This window comes from Lepidochelys olivacea (assembly GCF_965140295.1).
Source record: "Lepidochelys olivacea isolate rLepOli2 genome assembly, chromosome: 16".
Taxonomy (NCBI): Eukaryota; Metazoa; Chordata; order Testudines; family Cheloniidae; genus Lepidochelys; species Lepidochelys olivacea.
The window spans coordinates 26,556,274-26,578,139 of record NC_140426.1 but is presented as its reverse complement, the minus strand read 5'-3'; the positions used below and the strand labels follow the sequence as shown (position 1 = coordinate 26,578,139).

The following is a 21,866-nucleotide window of genomic DNA, read 5'->3' as shown; positions in this document are numbered from 1 at the left end:
TCTCAGGTTTATTTAAAAAAAAAAAAGGTTTGAGCTACACAAAAAATAAAACAATGGAGGCAAATTCTGCCCTCACTTACAGAACACCATCCTGGCGCTAGCCAGCCTCATGGGAAAAGCACAGGTGTGGGTGGGGGAGACGAGAATAAATGGGGATAAGAAAGGGATTGCCATTTAGACCATATTTCTGAAACTCACTTAGAAAGTGCATCCCAACTCCAGGAAGTGACTCTCTAAACCCAGCACCAAAGGGTTCCCTGTTTATTATCTCCCTAATTTGCTCAGTTAACACGTGCTACAAGATTAGCTTGGGATCTGAGAGTCAAGCTGGGTTCTTTCTGACTTGCACATCATTGCTAAGAATAATGATTCTGTAATGGGTACTTAGTTGACAATTCTGTTGCTGCAAAATAGAATAGAATCCAGTTCCTTCTGCTTTTGACATGCTGTCTCTGTGTGGTATCTTTTCTGACCATGACTGCAAGTGCACTTCAAGTTCTCACACAAAAGAGAAAGTCACACCAATGTTAGGTACATGAAAATCTCGTGAATTTGGAATGGAGGCTGAAATCCACCCAACAGGTCGCGTTGGGCTTGAGTATTAGTGGAATCTAAACTATTAGGGTATAAAAAACAACAACCAGAAACTCCTGAAGTGTTGCAATATGAAGTTAGCACAGAATATTGTCTGAGGCAGGCTATTTTCAGGATCACAAGTAAAAGCAGAGTTCTAAGAGCTCAACATGGCTAAGTTTATCCTGGTTACAGAATGGAGAAAGGCTGAATCTAAAGGAAAGAATCCTTTTATGCACGTAACATTCCTGCAAACTGATACTGTGTCAACATGAATGTGTATTACAATAAAATTGGGTGTCATAGCCAAAGTAGATTCAATGTTTTTCTGCAGGCTAGTGCAGCCACAATAGGCTAGAACTGAGTGAAGTCATCAACCATGCTGATGTTTAACTTCAGTACGACAGCCCAGACTTGGTGCACTAACATGGAGGAATCTCTGTAAAAGGTTCCCCCCAACCCAGCCCCTCCGGCATGAGATCCTTCTAGGCTCCTTAGCAAAGCAGGTAGTTAGTCTAATCAGTTAACTGCTTTGGGCCGCGAGAGAAAAGGAAAACCAATATTAAAATATTACATGAAACCAAGTAGTGGAAGGTTTCTGCGGGCTTGATGTCTGGGCTTGGGCTGCTTCTCTGGCTGCGTCTGAGCTGAATATTACAGTGAACAGCACAGCTCGTTCTGTATTTATTCTAAGCACTAGGCAGGAAATTTCCATTTCATGCATCACTCACGTTTCGCAGTGATTCCACGAAGTCAGTGCTTACACTTAACATAAAACCAAGAGGAACTCTAATTGGTTTGTTGTTGCTATTGTTTGAAAATTCAGTTTAGGCTCATTGGGCTCCAATTTTGTTTGCTTTTGACTACAGTAACACAAGCTTCACTGAAATGCAAAGTCACAGGGCTGCATCAAAAGTCAGTTCAAGGAGTTTTGTTGTTTTTTTAAAAGCCTTCAGTCTCATCACATTGTGCCCATGTGTCCAGTAAAGATGATGCCACTGCTATGGGCACCGTGGGAAGACACATCAACAAGTCCTAACAAAAAAGCTCCCGAGCCACTACGCCGAGTTATTCCCTCCTCTGAACTTCTCGATGCATCCTGGCCTTCTGTTTCTGTCCTGTTTTGATTATAAGTCTTGGGGACCATCTTTATTGGATGTCTTGCACAACACTAAACACATTGTTGGTACTTAAATAAAGATAATGGAGTCTCCTGACAAGTTCAATGGATGAGCTACAGTCTCTTATTGTGAGTTCTGAAATGAGATCACTGCAGTCCTGTTCGCAAGGGCCACAAGTGAAGACAACTGTAGACGAATACGCGCTGCGTTTAGCTTTACTCCTCTCATGTCTCTCCTCAATCACAGCAATCCACGGGCTCTCGAAATCTTACAGTCCCAGGTGGCAGAACTGCCATCATAGGAGCCTGTCATGGGCTAAGAGCTCCCAGGTAAGGTGTTCAACATTGCAAGGAAGTTGGCCTTGAGAGTGTCCTTGTAAATGTTTTCTTGGTCTACCCCTAAAATGAGTTCCAGCCTGCAATTCTCCATACAAGATGGCCTTCGGTAATCTACTCTTGGACCTCTGGACCACACAACTGCACCATCTCAGATGCACTCTCACTATAAAAGCTTCAATGCCTGTGATGTTGTCGCACTCAAGAACCTTGGTGTTTGGAACCAAATCTTGCCATTTAATTCCCATTATCCACCTTAGACATCCTAAGTGGAATTGGCCCAAATGTTTTATGTACTGTCGATAAGTGGTCCACGTATTGCAGCTGTAGGGAAGTGCAGTAAAGATGATGGAGTGGTAAACATCAATTTTTGTTTGCAGTCTGACACCATGCTCATTCCAGAGATGATGCTGAAGTCTTCCAAAGGCATCCCTGGCTGCACCAATGCACTTTGTAATGTCGTCAATCATTGCATTTTATGAAACAACACTAACTAGGTAGCAAGATTTGTCAACAGCCTTGAGTGGAACATCGTCAATGGACCCAACTGGAGTATTTGCAGTACTTCCCGGTTGAGGCTGGACCATGACTTTTGTCTTCTGTAGGCTGGTCGTTCTGTGGCCAAAATGCTTTGCTGCATGCACAAAGCAATCAGTCAGCAACTGAATGGCCTTGAGGTTATAGGCCAATAAAGCACAATCATCAGCAAACAGTAATCTGCGAATAATTGTCTTCATAACTTTTGTCTTAGCACACAGGCAATGCATATTCAAGACCCCTCCATCCATATGGTACTGCATATAAATGCTATAATCAATGTCTCTGAATGAATCTATTAGAACAGCTGCAAACATGATGCTAATAATGTTAAAGCAAGAACACAGCCTTGTTTTACTCCATTGGTAACAACAAAGGGAATTGAGAAGCAGCCTTGGGAAAGGACATGAACCTGTATTCCTGCATGAAAAGATTTAATAATGCTGAAAAACTTATTGGGGCAACTGAACTTGCAGAGGACTGTCCACAGGCCATCTCATTTTCAGAGTCAAAGGCCTCAGTAAGATTGGCAAATTAAAGAGAAATGTCATGAGTGGAATCAAGATCTATATGTAGTTTTTGTCAGAGTGCAAAGATCATGTCTGAAGTACCATGCCTGGGACAGAAGCCACGTTGGGCTTTCAGGCAGTATCTTCCCTGCAAGTTGATCAGCTAGCCAGTTTATCCTAACATGGGCGAGTAGCTTTCCTGCCGTGGCAAGGAGCGAGATGCCACAAGGGTTATCAGAAGAAGCGCAACTGCCTTTTCTTTTGTGAAGGGGAATAATGTGGGGATCTTTAAATTCCTGCGGCACGGACTCCTGTTCCCAAAACCTTAAGTAGAGGCTGGTAAGCTTCCTGATCAGCTCCAGGCCCCATATTTGAAGATCTCTGCAGGAATACCATCTGGACCCGCTGCTTTGCCATTTGCTTGACAGCTTTCCATACTTCAGATGTCGACAGAATTGAGAGTTGGTCTGGAATTGGAAGTTGTTCAGGATCATCAAGGGCTGATGCTGATATGGTGGATGGGAAGTTCAGAACTTTATTGAAGTGTTCAGTCCATCTTTTCAGTATTTGTCCGTGATCAGTCAGCACCGGTGACTCACCTGCATTCCAAATAGGGGTGGTACCAATTGAACTCTGGGCCATATGCAGTCTTCAGCTCATCAAAAAAACATTTGGAATCTTTTTGGTCTGCTGGTGATTGAAGCTTCTTGGCTTTCATTTTCCACCTCCTTCATGTGATGCAGCTTAGCTCGCACGTTACACTTTGTACATGAACCAGTCATCTTGTTTAAAGATGACTTTTTATCACTTACCTATAATGTGTGAAGAGCACTACGTGGATGTCAGGAGGTGCTTTATCTCAGCATCATTTTCGTCAAAAGTCAACTAATAATTGGCTCATAGTACAACATTGTAATGTGCTTCCTCAGCATATGCTCACCATTAGCTTTAATGGAACTGAAATGCTGCCTAGCCCTTGCTTGGCCCTCCGCACAGGAGTGAATTTCACCCTCCCTCAATAACGTACTCTAGCCTTAGCCACTGGCATTGGCTGCTAACATGCAGCCAAAAATCACCCTCAGAAATGCCACAAGCACATCAGTGAAAATTACAAAGACAATGTAGCTCCTTGTCATTAGCCCTGCAGTACTTCTAGTTCATCAATCAAAGGTTCTTCTAGGTCATTAACTAAACCTGAATTAGAGGGAGACACTACCACTATATTCAGTTGTACTGGGACACTGGCCATCAAAAGTAGCATCTCCTAAGAAAAGCATGGTATCAGTGCTACAGCAGAAACAAGTCACATTTCTGACACTCCCAAATCCCCTTACTCTCTTCTCCAAGAGAAGAATTAAGCCAATTAACTCCACGCCCCATTTATTTCTCACCTAAATGTGGAGAAGGGCAAAGTCTCTGACCTCTCAGAATGAGGGAGGCCAAGGTGTAGTAAGTGTCCAGCCACCACGTCTAATGGAAGAGGGGAAGGAAGCAGTGGTCAAGCAACCAAATTCTGAATGGGCATTTTGTGATTGCTAGGGAACACTGGCATGCCATCAAGAAGCAAAGGAGAAGAATAGTGTGTGACACACAATTTAAAAGACACGCCACCAGCGAAAAGTGGGGGATGGGCGTGGTTTTTTCCCTGTAATCCATATCAATACAACTGACATGGCAGGACATGGTGGCCACACAAATCAAAGTACAAATCACAAATCAAGTACAAAACAAATAACCCATCTCCATGGTCGCAGAAGAACACTGTGGATCTCATCTGCATGGTGATGTTGCCTGTCAAGCAGGCCTTTAGAAGAAAAAATGGGAGTTCCCAAAACTTTCAAAGAAAATCTCCAACTTGGGAAAAATTTCTATTGATTTCAAAGGCTTCCCAATTGGTGAAAATATTTCTGAGACACATTTTAAGTGCCAGCTGCAGGAATGGGCCGCAATTATGCATGGCGCATCTTCACTGTTCTGTGACTTTCCCATTTCAATAGGACAGCCCTAGGACAATTCCTGTGTGCACCATGGGAATTGTAGAACAGTCCCACAGCTGGTATTTTACTTAGGGGGAGATGTTAGGAATGACAGCTTGATAGGGTAAAAGACTCAGGGCTCAGAAAGTGTTCTCTGGGTCTAAAAAGTCTCCTGGTAGCCTGGTTTGTGCTGCCATCTGTCTGGTACCAGTGCTACCTGCTGGATCCCCTACTGTATTCCGACTCTAGACCAATGGAAGGGTTGAAAAGAAGGAATGCATACTGGTAACAGTGCTTGGCTTAAGTGTCAAGGAAAGAATTACTTCTACCCCCATATAGATACTGGAACAAGAGCCACAAAAACAGAGCGTTGGAGGCCATATCATCATGCATATACCCACCCTCTCCCACCCGCCATGCATGCGCAACACACACACTCTCCATCCCCCCCCACCAATACCCCCAAATCTTCCAAGCCAGGTGCATGACAGAACAGAACTTCTAGATACATAATGCAGTTCCAGCAGAAACTATTGAAACACAAAATGCACATTGACACACAAATACCACTAGCAGCAAAAGTTTTGAGTGGACTGTCCCAATTTCAGAGTGCGAGGGAGAATCTGGATTGGCGCTTGTGGATTTTTTAACCAACGCCTGAAAGAGGCAGCACCATCTAGGCTAGGGAAACTCTCCATGGGAAGACTCTTCCATTCAAAGTCCTCTGGAGTCTTTTATCATACTGGGAATAGAAGTCAGCAGTGGCCAGCTCTGAGACTGCTAGCCTAAACTGTTGGGAAAGCCAGCAGAGGACAGGACAAAGCTCGATACAGAACTGGAGGCATTATTCTAAACAGAGGGACTTGGTCTCCACATTAACTTCATTAACAGATTTTTACATTATACATTGAACCCCAGAGGATGGCCCTGACCTGGGGACCATGAGTGAGCAATATCAACACCTGCAGAGGCAGAAAGTGGTGGGCTTTGTCTCTGTGTAGAAAGTAACTGGAGATCATAGAATCATAGAATATCAGGGTTGGAAGGGACCCCAGAAGGTCATCTAGTCCAACCCCCTGCTCGAAGCAGGACCAATTCCCAGTTAAATCATCCCAGCCAGGGCTTTGTCAAGCCTGACCTTAAAAACCTCTAAGGAAGGAGATTCTACCACCTACCTAGGTAACGCATTCCAGTGTTTCACCACCCTCTTAGTGAAACAGTTTTTCCGAATATCCAATCTAAACCTCCCCCACTGCAACTTGAGACCATTACTCCTCGTTCTGTCATCTGCTACCATTGAGAACAGACCAGAGCCATCCACTTTGGAACCCACTTTCAGGTAGTTAACAGCAGCTATCAAATCCCCCCTCATTCTTCTCTTCTGCAGGCTAAACAATCCCAGTTCACTCAGCCTCTCCTCATAAGTCATGTGTTCTAGACCCCTAATCATTTGTGTTGCCCTTCGCTAGACTCTCTCCAATTTATCCACATCCTTCTTGTAGTGTGGGGCCCAAAACTGGACACAGTACTCCAGATGAGGCCTCACCAATGTCGAATAGAGGGGAACGATCACGTCCCTTGATCTGCTCGCTATGCCCCTACTTATACATCCCAAAATGCCATTGGCCTTCTTGGCAACAAGGGCACACTGCTGACTCATATCCACCTTCTCGTCCACTGTCACCCCTAGGTCCTTTTCCGCAGAACTGCTGCCTAGCCATTCGGTCCCTAGTCTGTAGCGGTGCATTGGATTCTTCCATCCTAAGTGCAGGACCCTGCACTTATCCTTATTGAACCTCATCAGATTTCTTTTGGCCCAATCCTCCAATTTATCTAGGTCCTTCTGTATCCTATCCCTCCCCTCCAGCGTATCTACCACTCCTCCCAGTTTAGTATCATCCGCAAATTTGCTGAGAGTGCAATCCACACCATCCTCCAGATCATTTATGAAGATATTGAACAAAACCAGCCCCAGGACCGACCCTTGGGGCACTCCACTTGATACCGGCTGCCAACTAGACATGGAGCCATTGATCACTACCCGTTGAGCCCAACAATCTAGCCAGCTTTCTACCCACCTTATAGTGCATTCATCCAGCCCATACTTCCTTAACTTGCTGACAAGAATACTGTGGGAGACCGTGTCAAAAGCTTTGCTAAAGTCAAGAAACAATACATCCACTGCTTTCCCTTCATCCACAGAACCAGTAATCTCATCATAAAAGGCGATTAGATTAGTCAGGCATGACCTTCCCTTGGTGAATCCATGCTGGCTGTTCCTGATCACCTTCCTCTCATGCAAGTGCTTCAGGATTGATTCTTTGAGGACCTGCTCCATGATTTTTCCAGGGACTGAGGTGAGGCTGACTGGCCTGTAGTTCCCAGGATCCTCCTTCTTCCCTTTTTTAAAGATTGGCACTACATTAGCCTTTTTCCAGTCATCCGGGACTTCCCCCGTTCGCCACGAGTTTTCAAAGATAATGGCCAATGGCTCTGCAATCACAGCTGCCAATTCCTTCAGCACTCTCGGATGCAACTCGTCCGGCCCCATGGACTTGTGCACATCCAGCTTTTCTAAATAGTCCCTAACCACCTCTATCTCCACAGAGGGCTGGCCATCTCTTCCCCATTTTGTGATGCCCAGCGCAGCAGTCTGGGAGCTGACCTTGTTAGTGAAAACAGAGGCAAAAAAAGCATTGAGTACATTAGCTTTTTCCACATCCTCTGTCACTAGGTTGCCTCCCTCATTCAGTAAGGGGCCCACACTTTCCTTGGCTTTCTTCTTGTTGCCAACATACCTGAAGAAACCCTTCTTGTTACTCTTAACATCTCTGGCTAGCTGCAGCTCCAGGTGCGATTTGGCCCTCCTGATATCATTCCTACATGCCCGAGCAATATTTTTATACTCTTCCCTGGTCATATGTCCAACCTTCCACTTCTTGTAAGCTTCTTTTTTATGTTTAAGATCCTCTAGGATTTCACCATTAAGCCAAGCTGGTCGCCTGCCATATTTACTATTCTTTCGACTCATTGGAATGGTTTGTCCCTGTAACCTCAACAGGGATTCCTTGAAATACAGCCAGCTCTCCTGGACTCCTTTCCCCTTCATGTTAGTCCCCCAGGGGATCCTGGCCATCCGTTCCCTGAGGGAGTCGAAGTCTGCTTTCCTGAAGTCCAGGGTCCGTATCCTGCTGCTTACCTTTCTTCCCTGCGTCAGGATCCTGAACTCAACCAACTCATGGTCACTGCCTCCCAGATTCCCATCCACTTTTGCTTCCCCCACTAATTCTACCCGGTTTGTGAGCAGCAGGTCAAGAAAAGATGAACCTTCCCGCACTCTCTGCACTAGGAAAACAATTGTTCATTGGGCTAGATGGTACATACAAAATCACACACCTGTGCTCAGCTGGATGTGCTGGACAGCGCATTCTCAGCTGGACACAGGGGGGTGGTGATTCACCGGCAGAGACACAGCGTGGATTTAAAGTGGATTCTGGTCAGGGCCTTCAGAAAGGGACATTCACAGCACCATGAGGACCCTTCCACCCCTAGGCAGGGCACTTTCTCCTTCACACTAGGGTAGATGTGATGAATGAGCATGAAGAAAAGCTGGGAGTAACCCCAGAAAATAGCATCTGTAGTACTTTCCCTGTTCTTATAGCTCTGTGTTTGGTTTCCAGTGATAAGTTGTGTAGAAAGTACCAACCTAGACACTCAGGAACCATGGGGTGCTATGGAATGCCTGTCAGTAAGCTAAGTAAAATAAATATCCATGCATGGAGAAGGCATTTCCTGTCTCTCTGTGGTTCTGCTCCTCAGTCTCTGACAGGACCCAGAGCTTAATATTGGGCCATTGCTAACCTGCCCCAAGGGCTGGCTCCTGTGAGAATCACAGGGTTTCTTCCCATTACACCCCCCGCATGTGAGAGAGAGGCATGTTAGGGTAGCAGTGGCATCAGGATGCTGCTGACACTCATAGAATCATAGAATATCAGGGTTGGAAGGGACCCCTGAAGGTCATCTAGTCCAACCCCCTGCTCGAAGCAGGACCAATTCCCAGTTAAATCATCCCAGCCAGGGCTTTGTCAAGCCTGACCTTAAAAACCTCTAAGGAAGGAGATTCTACCACCTCCCTAGGTAACGCATTCCAGTGTTTCACCACCCTCCTAGTGAAAAAGTTTTTCCTAATATCCAATCTAAACCTCCCCCACTGCAACTTGAGACCATTACTCCTCGTTCTGTCATCTGCTACCATTGAGAACAGTCTAGAGCCATCCTCTTTGGAACCCCCTTTCAGGTAGTTGAAAGCAGCTATCAAATCCCCCCTCATTCTTCTCTTCTGCCTGCAGGCTAAACAATCCCAGCTCCCTCAGCCTCTCCTCATAACTCATGTGTTCCAGTCCCCTAATCATTTTTGTTGCCCTTCGCTGGACTCTCTCCAATTTATCCACATCCTTCTTGAAGTGTGGGGCCCAAAACTGGACACAGTACTCCAGATGAGGCCTCACCAATGTCGAATAGAGGGGAACGATCACGTCCCTCGATCTGCTCGCTATGCCCCTACTTATACAGTTCTGCATCCACCTTTCATCAGGCACGGGTGGTGCGGTGCAGGAATTGGGGCTCGGATGAGAGCTAGCTGCCTGAAGCTTGGCCCCAATAAGACGGAGGTAACGCAAGCTGGGGCTCGCAGAGCTGGCGACTGTCTCCTCGGTCCATGCCTGACTTCTGCTGCCTTGGGATCCCATTTAATCCTGAGCTGGCTGTGGATGCCTAGAAAGCAGAAGTGGCCAATGGTGCTTTATTTGCAGCTGCAGCTGGCAGGGAGGTTCTGACCGTTGCTGTAGGCTATGGGCCTCAGTTCCCCAGCCCTCTGTGACCTCCACATTGCACCACTGCAGTGTGCTCTGAAACGACCCCTGACAACCAGCAACCAGCCCTTCCCCATCAGAGGGCCTGGGTAAGCCTTGCCACGTGGTGCACCCGCTGCAAGTTGGGACACTACGCTGGCAGGCCCCGGATTTGAATGTGGTGAGGCTGATGCAAGCATCCTCCGCAAGAGACCCCCCAGCTCTAGACCTGGCTCCCCAGCTGGTCCCCCAGAGCCTGCCCAAGTGTGGTGGTTTCTTAGAGGAGTTATTTAGTTTGCACACATTAGCTCTGGTTTAGCTTGGGCTGCAGTTCTGTCACGGAGGTCACAGTGGGCATGGAAATAATGAATTTGAATGAAGTCCATGAAATCTTAGAAATGCCTGAAAAAAACCCATGTGATTAGGCCCCCAGACTGAGTGGCAATGCGACCTAGCGTGGCCCGTCCTTCCCTCTGTAAATGGGGCCTGAGTGGTGCTGTGATCCTGTGTGCCAGGTTGCATCCCTGGAGCGGAAAGCTGGGCCCAGGAGCTGCCACTGCAGAGTGAGTGTGGGAGGGGCTTGTTCTCCAGCTGCCCCACCCAGGCCTCACCTTTCAGTTCCCCCACTGGACTCCGTGCACGTTGATGGAGTGAAAACTACATTAGTTGGTGTTCCTTCCATGGCTACAATTTTTCCCCAGACCTTTGCCATGAAATATACTAAAAATATCCACACCTAAATTGTAGCCTTACCCAAGACCCTGATGTCTGTATTGTAAATGCACATGTGAGTGGACCAACAGGGACATTTTCAAATGCACAGATAAATAAAATCAATATTTCACATTATACCCCTGACGAACCCTTGCTCTAAAGAGGAACTTTCTAAAGCAGTTAATTTATATTATATAGGAAATTCATTTGATGATTTCTGCTCCTCAAATATAGCTTCTAACTAGTAGCCCACTTGTGCAAATCTTCAGTCAGGTTTCCTTTCCATTCTCATTACTGGCAGATGTCAGTGTTGTTAATTTCAATGCAGTGACAAATATTGGCTAATTTTGTAATACCCCCATTTAGATAATCTCCCTTCATCCCCAGTGTATCAGTCCCTTGAGTGCAAACCTGAATAAAGCACAGACAAGTTCTAAAATTAAAAACATCTCCTAAAAGATAAATAGCGAAAAACAAGCTGGAAGGAAATTCTTCCACTAATAAAAGACTCCAAGACACCCCAGAACAGTTCCTCCCAATTGCCCCGTCCAGTGCAGTATTACTCCACAGTAGAAACAAACAATGAGTACTAAATGCATCTGAAGGCCCATATTATAGATGTTCCATGTGAACCAACATATCCTTTATGTAGGCAAAAATGATACAAAGCAGAAGCTGAGGATAAATTTTTCCTTTCAGTTTTAATCAGGCTTCCTGTTGTAAAAGCGCAGCAGACAGTGACGCGAGACACTGCCTCCCAACTTCAGCTCACCTTTGCAGTCCCACAAGGGACACCATGTCAAGATTGTTCAGCTTTTTTGATGAGTGCTGCGTGGGTAACTAATGTGTAAATGCAGATACGTCGAGAAAGCAGTTTTGACAGTGATGTATTGCAACTGGTTCCAGATGTCGGCAAGGGATGCTTGGCCAGGCACCTGGGGCTCGGCTGCCACACAGCAGCGCCAGCTCCGACCCAGTCTGCAAATAGATCACAAGGCTTTAACTCTCCAATTATAATCATATTAAACAACCATCGCTTGAGCTTCTGCTTCTCCTCTTCCAGGACAACTACAAGATATTTCTGTGTTGTTGCTCAAATTTTAATTTTAATGAAGGAAAGATAAGCTGCAACATGAAGCTTGGCATTAAACCCAATAGTTTGGCTGTCAATAGAAAACTTAAAAGCAAGCTGTTGAACCAGCCAAAATTACCCTTATATTAATGTTTAACGTGTGTTATATCCTTACACCAAAACTTGCAGATGACACACGCCGAATGTTTAATTAAACATCCCCTAATTACTAACGTAAATGTTGAGATTGCTCAGCAAATGGTGCACTGCCTATGGAAGATTGCGAACAGGGATTGGCTCTGCCTTTCATATCAGAGCAACCTGCTGTAGTAGGCAGGTTTAAATGAGACTCCCAGAGGTCTGAGTGGGGATTCGTCCCCTTTCCTCACTGACTGTATAATCCGCTCAAAACACACCATTTACCAACCTGCAATCTGTACCCATTGTACCAAGAACCAAGTGATGCAAAATCACCTGACCTCTCCCCAGTTACACCCACACAGACCGGCACAATCCTGCCTGGTATCAGCACCTTGCAGGATTGCTTCCAAAAGAAACAAGAAGAAAGGGGTTAAAGAAAAACAAAGCCTGGTATTGAAAGCATAAAGCTTAATTAGCTTGATAACAACAGTACTGGGTGCACAATTAATGCTAATGAGCTGCAGAAAGATATGACCAAAGGATTAACTAGGCGGGGTACACATTATATTCTAAAGGACAGCATTTTACCTAGAAAACTGATAAAGGTGCACTTCTTACATGGGGGGTGTTTGTAGCTCAGCTCCAACATAAACGTTTGGTCTAAAGGGAATTTTTTCAAACAACCTGTCTGTCTCCCTCCTCTTTCAATACAGAACTCCCAGCTCCAATCAAACAGGCTCTCAAGGGATCACCCTACAGCTACACTCGCTCCATGTGGTTTCGATACCAGACATTTTCTCACTGATCAAGATAGGTGTAGGAAGCAAGTTTGCTGCTTATCCTTGAACAACCAGGGAGACCTGTGTTGCTGATTTTCTCTATCACATCAAAGGGTTCAGGGCACTTTTAATAAAAGAGCAAACAAAAATGAGGAATGCTTGTTAGAATTATGCAGCAACTCTGCTTTCCCACAACTACAATGCACACTTCCTTTCCTCCCACCCCGTATTGCCAACTCCGTATTGGGTTTGAAGCCCTAGTGATCAATAACCTCTCACTATGAGTAAACTGTTTAACTATAGCCTAAGCTGGTGTGTTTTGTCTAATGTCACTTGATATATTGATATTGGGGGGGAAGGCGGGGAGAGACAGACTGACCAGTCCCTGTTACTTTTCCAGTTGGATCATCAAGTTTATTTCTAACCTTGCATTTAAATGATCAACCTGTAAAATTTTATTACTAGCACAGACTACACTAATGAATGGTGCCAGATAGCACAAGAGCCGTAAACTATTACTTTCCTTCTGCTTATAGGGCCTCTGTTATGACAAATCTTTATTAGCCATTTGTGGCTTGTACTTCACTCTAGGTAACATAAACCAGTTGGGTAGGTTTTTTTTTTCTTCATCTTATGCAACTGGAAGACTTGAGCTTCTCCTGTCAGATCTTGTCCTAGCTACAAATCAGTGTAGGTGTTTGGGGCATTTGATTGATCAAGGACGTTTTTACAATAAAGCGCTCTGTGTTTTGGGACTGTGGATGGGAGCCTAGGGACCTCTCGCTCCATGAGGCAAGAACCAGCGAATAAGATCCACACACACATACTGTACACTGGCCAGTATGCAGGGGAAGTGATGTAAATACCTCACAGATAGGGGAACAGACCTGCTACAAAAGCCATGGTAATGTGCCCCTGGATCCTGGCGTGAGCAGCTCCACTGAGCACTCCATTCCTACTTTGAGTCCGTAGCAAGGGGCAGGGGAGACATGCAAATAAACATGTGGCCCATGGCCCTGCTCCACAAGCCACGCCCTGTGATGTCTTTCTGTGTATCCTGCCGGGGAGGGGATGTGGAATGGCCTCTCCGTGTTTTTCACGTGGGCCAGCCAGGATCTGGGTGGCCACCTGCTGCCAGTTCCTGGTTTGCAGGAGTGCACTTGTATGCTCCTTTCTCTAGAAGTCGGCCCATAATCTTTTCATGCATTTGGGGTTTTTTAACTGGACTTTTCAGAATCTACACTGCACAGCTCTCCCCCTCGTACCACGCTGAATGGCAACCAAGCGAAAATGACTCAGACCTGAAAAGAGAGAGAATTGCTGCCATCCCTGAGACTGGTACTAGAGTCCACCCTCGACCTCTCTTTGGACCCAAACTTGCACTAAGCCAGTCTGAGAGGATATGCCTTTATCCTAATGGTGCCCCTGTTATCACAGTACCAAATGCCACTAGTGATCCAAGCTCAGAATGCAGCGCATGTCCAGGAGAGCAAGCCCATGTCTCCAGCACTGTCGGATGAGTATTTTAAAGGAACACTGGCATCATCACTCAGAGCCCAATGGTATAAGAACCTACTTCCCTTCCCCTTTCCACAGGCCCAACACCCATTACAACTGCATGACAACAGAAAGGGATGCAAGAGCTGGTCTGCACAGTGTTATTCCACCCTTCCCCTCCCCAAGTTCCCGGTTCCTCATCCCCTAGCAGCAGCGTGTGATCCTAGGGTATAGCTGATGTTTGGGGAAGCACTGTGGTGCATTTGTGATCAGGTTTTCCTGTTTGTTTTCCAGCTGAAAAGATGGTCCCAAGGTCTGTTTGGCAGATCTCCAAATGACTTGGGCAGCTAATAGCAAACCTGAATATTGGGCAAGTAATTCAGATGGTTGGGTAATTGAAAGGAATACTAATTCTTCCCTCCTTTGTTCAGAAGAGTAGACGGTTTACCACCATGGCATCAACATTCTGTATGTAATACGCCACGTAGGGGAGTCCGGTAAAGAGGACAAGGCACCCCCACAGCCCAGCAGGTTCCTACATGTATGACAAACTACTAAACCTGAGAGAAAAAGTCTTATTACCCGAGTACTCTGATGCTGCTGCTTTGTGCCATGGGCCCATCATGGCCACTGAAAGATGAGGAGCACGACAAGGGACAGACATGCTTTGAGGATCAGATGCACGTTGTCTTCTGAGAACAACAGGCCTGATCCAAAGCCCATTGAAGCTAGTGGGAGTCTTTCCACTGACTTCCATGGGCTATTGACCAGGCCCAGAATTCTTCACAAACCCATCAAACAACGTACACCTCCAGCCTTTAATGTAAAATACTGCAATCCAGGCTTCATTCAGATTTGTAAAAAGAAAAGGAGGACTTGTGGCACCTTGGAGACGAACAAATTTATTTGCGCATAAGATTTCGTGAGCTACAGCTCACTTCATCGAATGCATCCGATGAAGTGAGCTGTAGCTCACGAAAGCTTATGCTCAAATAAATTTGTTCGTCTCTAAGGTGCCACAAGTCCTCCTGTTCTTTTTGCGAATACAGACTAACACGGCTGCTACTCTGAAACCATTCAGATTTGTGTGTTTGTACACTGGCGGGGTTCGCTGAGCTAATCACTATGAGACATAGAAGCACTGGAGAAATCATGTTCCCAATGAGATGTGTTATAAGATACCTGAAGTATTGGTCTGAGTTGATATTACCATGATTGTGTTTTATGGCCTTCACCAACTACATGGAGCACCACAGCGTAAGCGGACTTGGACAGCAGGACGGACCTATGCTGGTGTTAAGGGAATACCGCAAACAAACACGGTACCACGCTCACTCCTGATTAAACTACAGGTTAAAAGCACGAGCAGAAAACATTCCAAATATCTGAGAAAATCATTAAACACATTGAAATTTAGACCTCAAAAAGACAAGGCATAAATGAAACTAGGAAACACATTTAGAGGCTAAGTTGGGAAGCCCTTTTTTCATGCAGAGAATGTGGAATAGCCTAGCAGGCAAGTTTAGTGAGGCGGAAACACCAAGATCATTCAAGAAACAATTAGATACCATCATGTGGGGAACAGAGTACTTAAAAGGGAATGCACCCTGATGCTCCAATGGGCTTTTACTCAATTTAACAACATTTCTTATGGTCTCACATACTTTGGCAGCCTTTCTTCCAAGGCTGGGCAGTGAGTTGTGAAGAACTTTCTCAGTTACTCATATTTTAGAAAACAAATTCCAGAGCCGGTGCCAAAATGGGGCACAGTCAAACCTCCTGTTGTAAAGGGAAGCAGACGTTTACACGTTATTTCTCCACAGCTACACTTTCCCCACTCCACAGTCTATGATGTTCATTTATTTGCTACACATTAAAATCCGGATACTAAGCAGTTTATGACCAAGAAACAAGCAGACCCTTAACCAAAGCATTGGTTGGCACTGCCTCGTAGTAAAATCTGTTCTGCGCTGCTTTACCCATTTGGATGTATTGGTGAAGCAGGCTGCTTTTAGCTGGCCCTATGGGATAGCCACAGCATGGTGTGCTGCCATGTAGGAGACTGGGATTTGAGACCAACCACCAAACACCCAATCTCACAGGCCAGTGAGAGAAGGCACATCACAGTGGGGACATATTTAACCTCTGAGAAGCTACCAAACATACCCTCCCTAGAAGGACTGTCCTCTCAAATCAGTGCACAATACAGGAGCAATTTCAGGTTCCTCTGAAGCATCAGGCATTGCTGAAAGAACAATGCTGATCCAGATGCACCAAGAATATGGAAGCTCCTAAGTTCCCAACACAAAAAACTCCTACATCTCATTGACACAATGTACATACTGTGTCTTGAACTAACCAATATTTCATTATTTGCACATGAGCATCTACAAATGAAAAAGATGAAGAAAAAAGAAATCACTCTAGATGCACAGGGTTTGGGAGACACTGAGAAGGCCTGATTGCTTATCACAAAAATCAAAACATGCATATTGGGACATGGGCATTAAGAATATGCTGCTTAAAATGTGCTCTTTATCTCAGAGACAGCATGAGTGTATACCATGTGATGGAGCAGTTGCTATGGTAATGCTCTTTATTGAATAGCAGACTAAACAAGTACATGAAACCCATTTACTGAATAACATACACAAGTGCATGGAGCCCACATAACATGCAGCAACTGCTGCTGCTTGGCCAGAGCCACCCACAGACCTCAAAAAAAACCTAAGTGCTGAACTTTTTTCACCCTTTTTGTTGTGGATATGCCTATTTCCCAGAGCTGAACGGCCTGGGTTCACAGCTGAGCCGGGTTCACGTTCACAGCAAGGCACCCATCACCCCACGTGGGGTGGCGGAGGGAGGCCGTAGCCATGCGGAGAAGAGATTGACAGTAGAGCAGATGTGTGTAAATGCATGTGGAAAACTTCACAGCTACTGGTCTTTTCTTTGTTAAATAGGGCATCAGTTAGAATGCTCGCCTCTCTCCAGCTGGTGCTCGCTTGTCTCTATCTGTCTACTCCCCCCAGCAGTCTGAGTTGTGGGCTTGGATAACTGCTAAGCTTGAAAATGAATCTGATAGAAACAACTTTATTCTGTTTGGCCAAACAAAATCTTTTCAAAGCACTAGAGAATGATTTTACAAAGAGAAATGGCAGACAGATTGGCACAGAGATGACCCCAGCACGTAGGTTCTGATCAGGCTCATCTTATTCACATGACTAAGGTTTGCAGAATCAGAACTATAGCCAGTAACTTTCCAGATTATTTGAGAAACAAAATCTTCCAGTGCATAGCTGGAGCCATGTGTGGCTGAGGCTGAGAAGATAAAGGAATCGAGACTAGAAATCAACTGGGCTCTGCCTGAGCAGCTTTCAATCTTGATGACAAAGCATCTCTCTTCACTAGTATTTTGATTCCATAGTGATGGGTGAGCATCCAGACAGACACACAGGGAGTTACTGAACAGGTGTGCTACAACCATACGGCTCATTATCAGGGAATTTACAGTAAAGTTCACCTGCTCGCCACAGAAAAGAATTGGTACTAGGACTAATAAAGCCCTGGAAACATACAGATGGGGGTTACTGGAGAAAGAGAGGGACAAAAAAGGAAGGAAGGAACCATAGAAAATAATCTCATGTGAATGGGTTTTCCCTTGAATGTCAGATTCATATGGTTTCCCCAGCCCTTGGTTTTATACAGTAGGAGTCTCCCCTACCCCGCAGGGTAGCTGGGAAGTGTGCAACACAGGGCTGGAAGGACAGAACTCAGGCAGAAGTGATTCTGCTCCAGCTACTGCGAGGGAGAGCTCTCTCGTGCGCCCAGTGCCAACCACTCACACTAACCATACAACTGTACTAATTGTGTCTGGATCGCGTGAAGCCATTTCCTTTAAAAACACTGCACCTCTACAGTCTGCCATGAAAAAAGAAATCACGCTGCAAAGATCTCCATGACATAGGGAGAGTGCAAAAGGGGAAGAACACTAAGTTTGCTTTCTGCCATCATTTACAAAGCTCATTTGCAAATATTACATTCTTATTTCACTTATTTAGGGAAAATTAAACAATTCTTCATAGCTCAGTTTAAAAATAACTCCACTATTAATGCAGGCCTTTTATTTAATCACTGGCTAATTTACTCCTGACAGAAAGTAAATTCTACTATTTTCTGTGAGGCTTTATGAAATTGCCATCATTTTTAATTAATTCTTAATTAAAATATATTACACCACAGCTTCTACCCATCTCTCTTGATATTCTAACATAATCAATTCAAGACCATTTACATATCATTAATTAAAAGCCTTCCTTTCTCATCCTTAAAATCATAATGAGGCTCTATTTCTCATTAGCAGCCTTTAAGGGATAAAATAACAATACAGACAAGAACAAATGGTAATTTCAAAAACCTCTTTTCTACCCTTAAAGCTTTTCAGAGTGGACAGTGAGGTTTTCCAAAGTTCTCCAGGTTAGCAGTTTCTGAACATCTTGCAAGATTTTTGATCTGTTACATCATAGCCCCAGATTTTCCACTAATACAAGCGACAGTAACGGAATAAATGGACTTTTTTTTTTTTTAATTTCACTCTTTGAACACAATATCTAATGATCTGGACAGGAAACAGAAACAGGAGAGCCACAGTTTGAGACTATCGGAAATTAAGCAGATTTCTATACTTATGGAAGGACGGTTCCCACCCTGTATACTAAAATCCATTTGTCATGGGGTACTCAAATCCGAACAACAACATTTTGCCACAGGAGTCTACTTTGGGAATTGGCCACAGGGTACATCTAATAAACTCGAAACTACGTGAAGCAGATTGTTTTAGCCATGAAAGCAAAAAGCCCCAGCAAGAAAGTTATTCTTCTGCTTGTTTGATTTTGACAGGAGCCATGATACCCAAAGTTGTTTTCCACAGCTGCACACAAAAAGGTTTCAAATCTCAAGACTTCAGATATGCATATGGGAAAATGATAGATAGAAAGTCAAATCTATATATGCATTATTGTTTTCTAGTACCTGCCAGCGTCAGGATGAAATATACCACGTTCATGTTTGTAAGTACGGGCTGAAACAGGGCAGATAGCGTTAAGTTCCAATAATTAAACTCTGGAGTCAAGAAATGTTTTACACATTTGTAAATGAGCTGTGAGATATGCTGCTGAAGTAAAGAATCACCATTTATTGGTAACGAAAGGTAAAAATTAACCACCTAGTCAATGATTTTTTCCTCATCTAGAAGCTTAAAATGGCATACAGTTCAGGGAAGATTTATTGTAACTCATGACTTTTAACCTACTATTTTCAATATTTTGGCTGAAGTTAGGAAATTAATACAACCTCCATTCTGTTTTTTATTATTATTAGTTTAAAAAAAATTTCACTGCATATCTTTTGCCTTGAGCAGCTGAGAGGGAGACTGCCTTTTTAATACTAAAAAGAAGTTGAATCAAACCTAAATTTGTTATTACATTTTTAAAATACAGTTTATTATTCACAATTATTTCCAGGCAAGCCCTGAGAAGAGAATGGAAGCAGAACTATTATCAGAGAGGGGAAAAAACAGCACAAAAAATCAGATCTGTGTCTTGAAAATTTTACGCAGAGTTATTGTCACCCACATTAACTATATCTAGGTGCTGCATATCAGGCAAATCAGATTTATATCACTGTCTTCTGCCAATTGCAGGTGCTCCACCACAACTTGTCAAGACAGCCTGTCTGAGTCTTCACACGTCAGATAGAATCACAGCACTTGGTGTTTTGGTCTGTTGACAGCAATTTATTTTGATGTGTTGTCACAATATGGAATTCTTCGATGCTCTGCACCATGGTGCCAGCCAGTCCTACTGTACTTTTCTACTGCCAGATGCTACAGGTTTGGGGAGGGAAAAAACACTGACAATTTTAAAAAACAGGATTTTGTAAGTATTGTGAAGATGCCACAGTTAAAACGTGTTTTGCAAGACATACTCAGATACTATGGAATCCCAGATCCTGCATACCACTGACTTTACAGCAGAGCAGGGATTGCCAAACAAACCTGTTAGAACAATTCATGTCCTTCAAGAAGCTGATATGTGATCTCGAAGAGTGAGAGAATTTTTTTTTTAAAATAGGGAAATTCAAACACAGTTCCCTTCTCCTGGGGCTAATTCTGTTCATTCCCACTAATACTCAGGGCTATTCATATTTTTTAGCAGTACCACATCCATTTATTTATTTACGTAATGATAGTTTCGTGCATTATAAAGCCAGAATGTGATCTAGTCTGAGCTCCTGCAGCACACAGGCCATAGGAATTCCCTGAATTTCCTGTTTGAACTAGAACACACCTTTTAGAAAAAACATCCAGTTTTGATTTAAAAATTGTATGTGATGGAAAGTCCACCCCAATCTTTCATAAATTGTTCCAGTGGTTAGTTACCCTTATTGTTAACAATTTGTACCTGATTTCAAGTCTGAATTTGTCTAGTTTCAACTTCTAGATCTTGTTATACCTTTTTTCTGCTAGATTGAAGAGCCCATTATCAAATTTTTGTTCCCCAAAGAGTTACTTATACATTATGAGCAAGTCACCCCTTAACCCTCTCTTTGTTAAGCTCAAGTCTCTCACTATCAGGCAGGTTTGCTAATCCTTTAATCAGTCTCATGGCTCTTCTCTGAACCCTCTTCAATTTATCGCCACCCTGCTTGAATTATGGACACTGGAAAGTTGCACCACTGCCTCATACAGAGGTAATATAACCTCCCTGCTCCTACTTCAGATTCCCGTTTATATAGCCAACGATCGAATTAGACCTTGTGGTCACTGTATTGCACTGGAATCTCACATTCAGCTGATTATCCACCATGTCTCTAAGTCTTTTTCAGCCCTGGTCTACACTAGGACTTTAGCTCGAATTTAGCAGCATTAAATCGATGTAAACCTGCACCCGTCCACACGATGAAGCCCTTTATTTCGACTTAAAGGGCTCTTAAAATCGATTTCCTTACTCCACCCCTGACAAGTGGTTTAGCGCTTAAATCGGCCTTGCCGGGTCAAATTTGGGGTACTGTGGACACAATTCGACGGTATTGGCCTCCATGAGCTATCCCAGAGAGCTCCATTGTGACTGCTCTGGACAGCACTCTCAACTCAGATGCACGATTGTTTGCCGTTGCTCTGACGCAGGGAGGGGCGACTGACGACACGGCTTACAGGCTTGGCTTACAGGGAGTTAAAATCAACAAAGGGGGTGGCTTTACATCAAGGAGTATTTCAGGCAGGACTTCACGGAGGGTTCCAATAAGAAATGGTGCACCTAAGTTATTGTTCTTATTGGAACAAGGAGGTTAGTCTGGCCTCTGATTGATATATGGCTAGATTTACCTCGCTGCACCTTCTCTGTGAGTGACTGCAGTGTGACCTAGAGGAATGAGTCCCCTAGATGGGGGGGGGGGGATTTGCAAATGAGTACAAAACAAATCTGGTCTATTTCTTGTTTTCATACACTCTATCTTTTACATCTTTGGCTGGCAGCAGACGGTGCAGAAGGACTGCATGCCATCCACATCTCATGGCTGCTCGGCAGAAGATGGTACAATAGGACTGCTAGCCATCCTCATCGCTTGCCTGCCCGGCAGAAGATGATGCAATAGGACTGCTAGCAATCCATATCACCTGCCCGCTCACCATAAGATGGTTCAATAGGACTGACTGCAGGACTAAAGAGAATGACCTGATCAAGTCACTCCAAATTTAGTCCCTGCG

At 44.4% G+C, this 21,866-nt stretch overlaps 1 protein-coding gene across 7 annotated transcripts in view; it reads right to left on the bottom strand.

Moving 5' to 3' along the window:
* PBX3 (PBX homeobox 3) overlaps nucleotides 1–21,866 on the bottom strand; it is a 168,542-nt gene that overhangs the window by 99,149 nt on the left and 47,527 nt on the right. The window contains exon 1 of one of the 7 annotated variants that reach the window (XM_084649719.1): nucleotides 19,133–19,205. The exons of the other annotated variants lie outside the window; for them this stretch is intronic. Coding sequence (XP_084505845.1) covers nucleotides 19,133–19,166 — 34 coding nt within the window. The 5' untranslated portion in view covers nucleotides 19,167–19,205. Of the gene's footprint in view, nucleotides 1–19,132; nucleotides 19,206–21,866 lie in introns of those variants that run through there. 7 annotated transcript variants of the gene reach the window in all.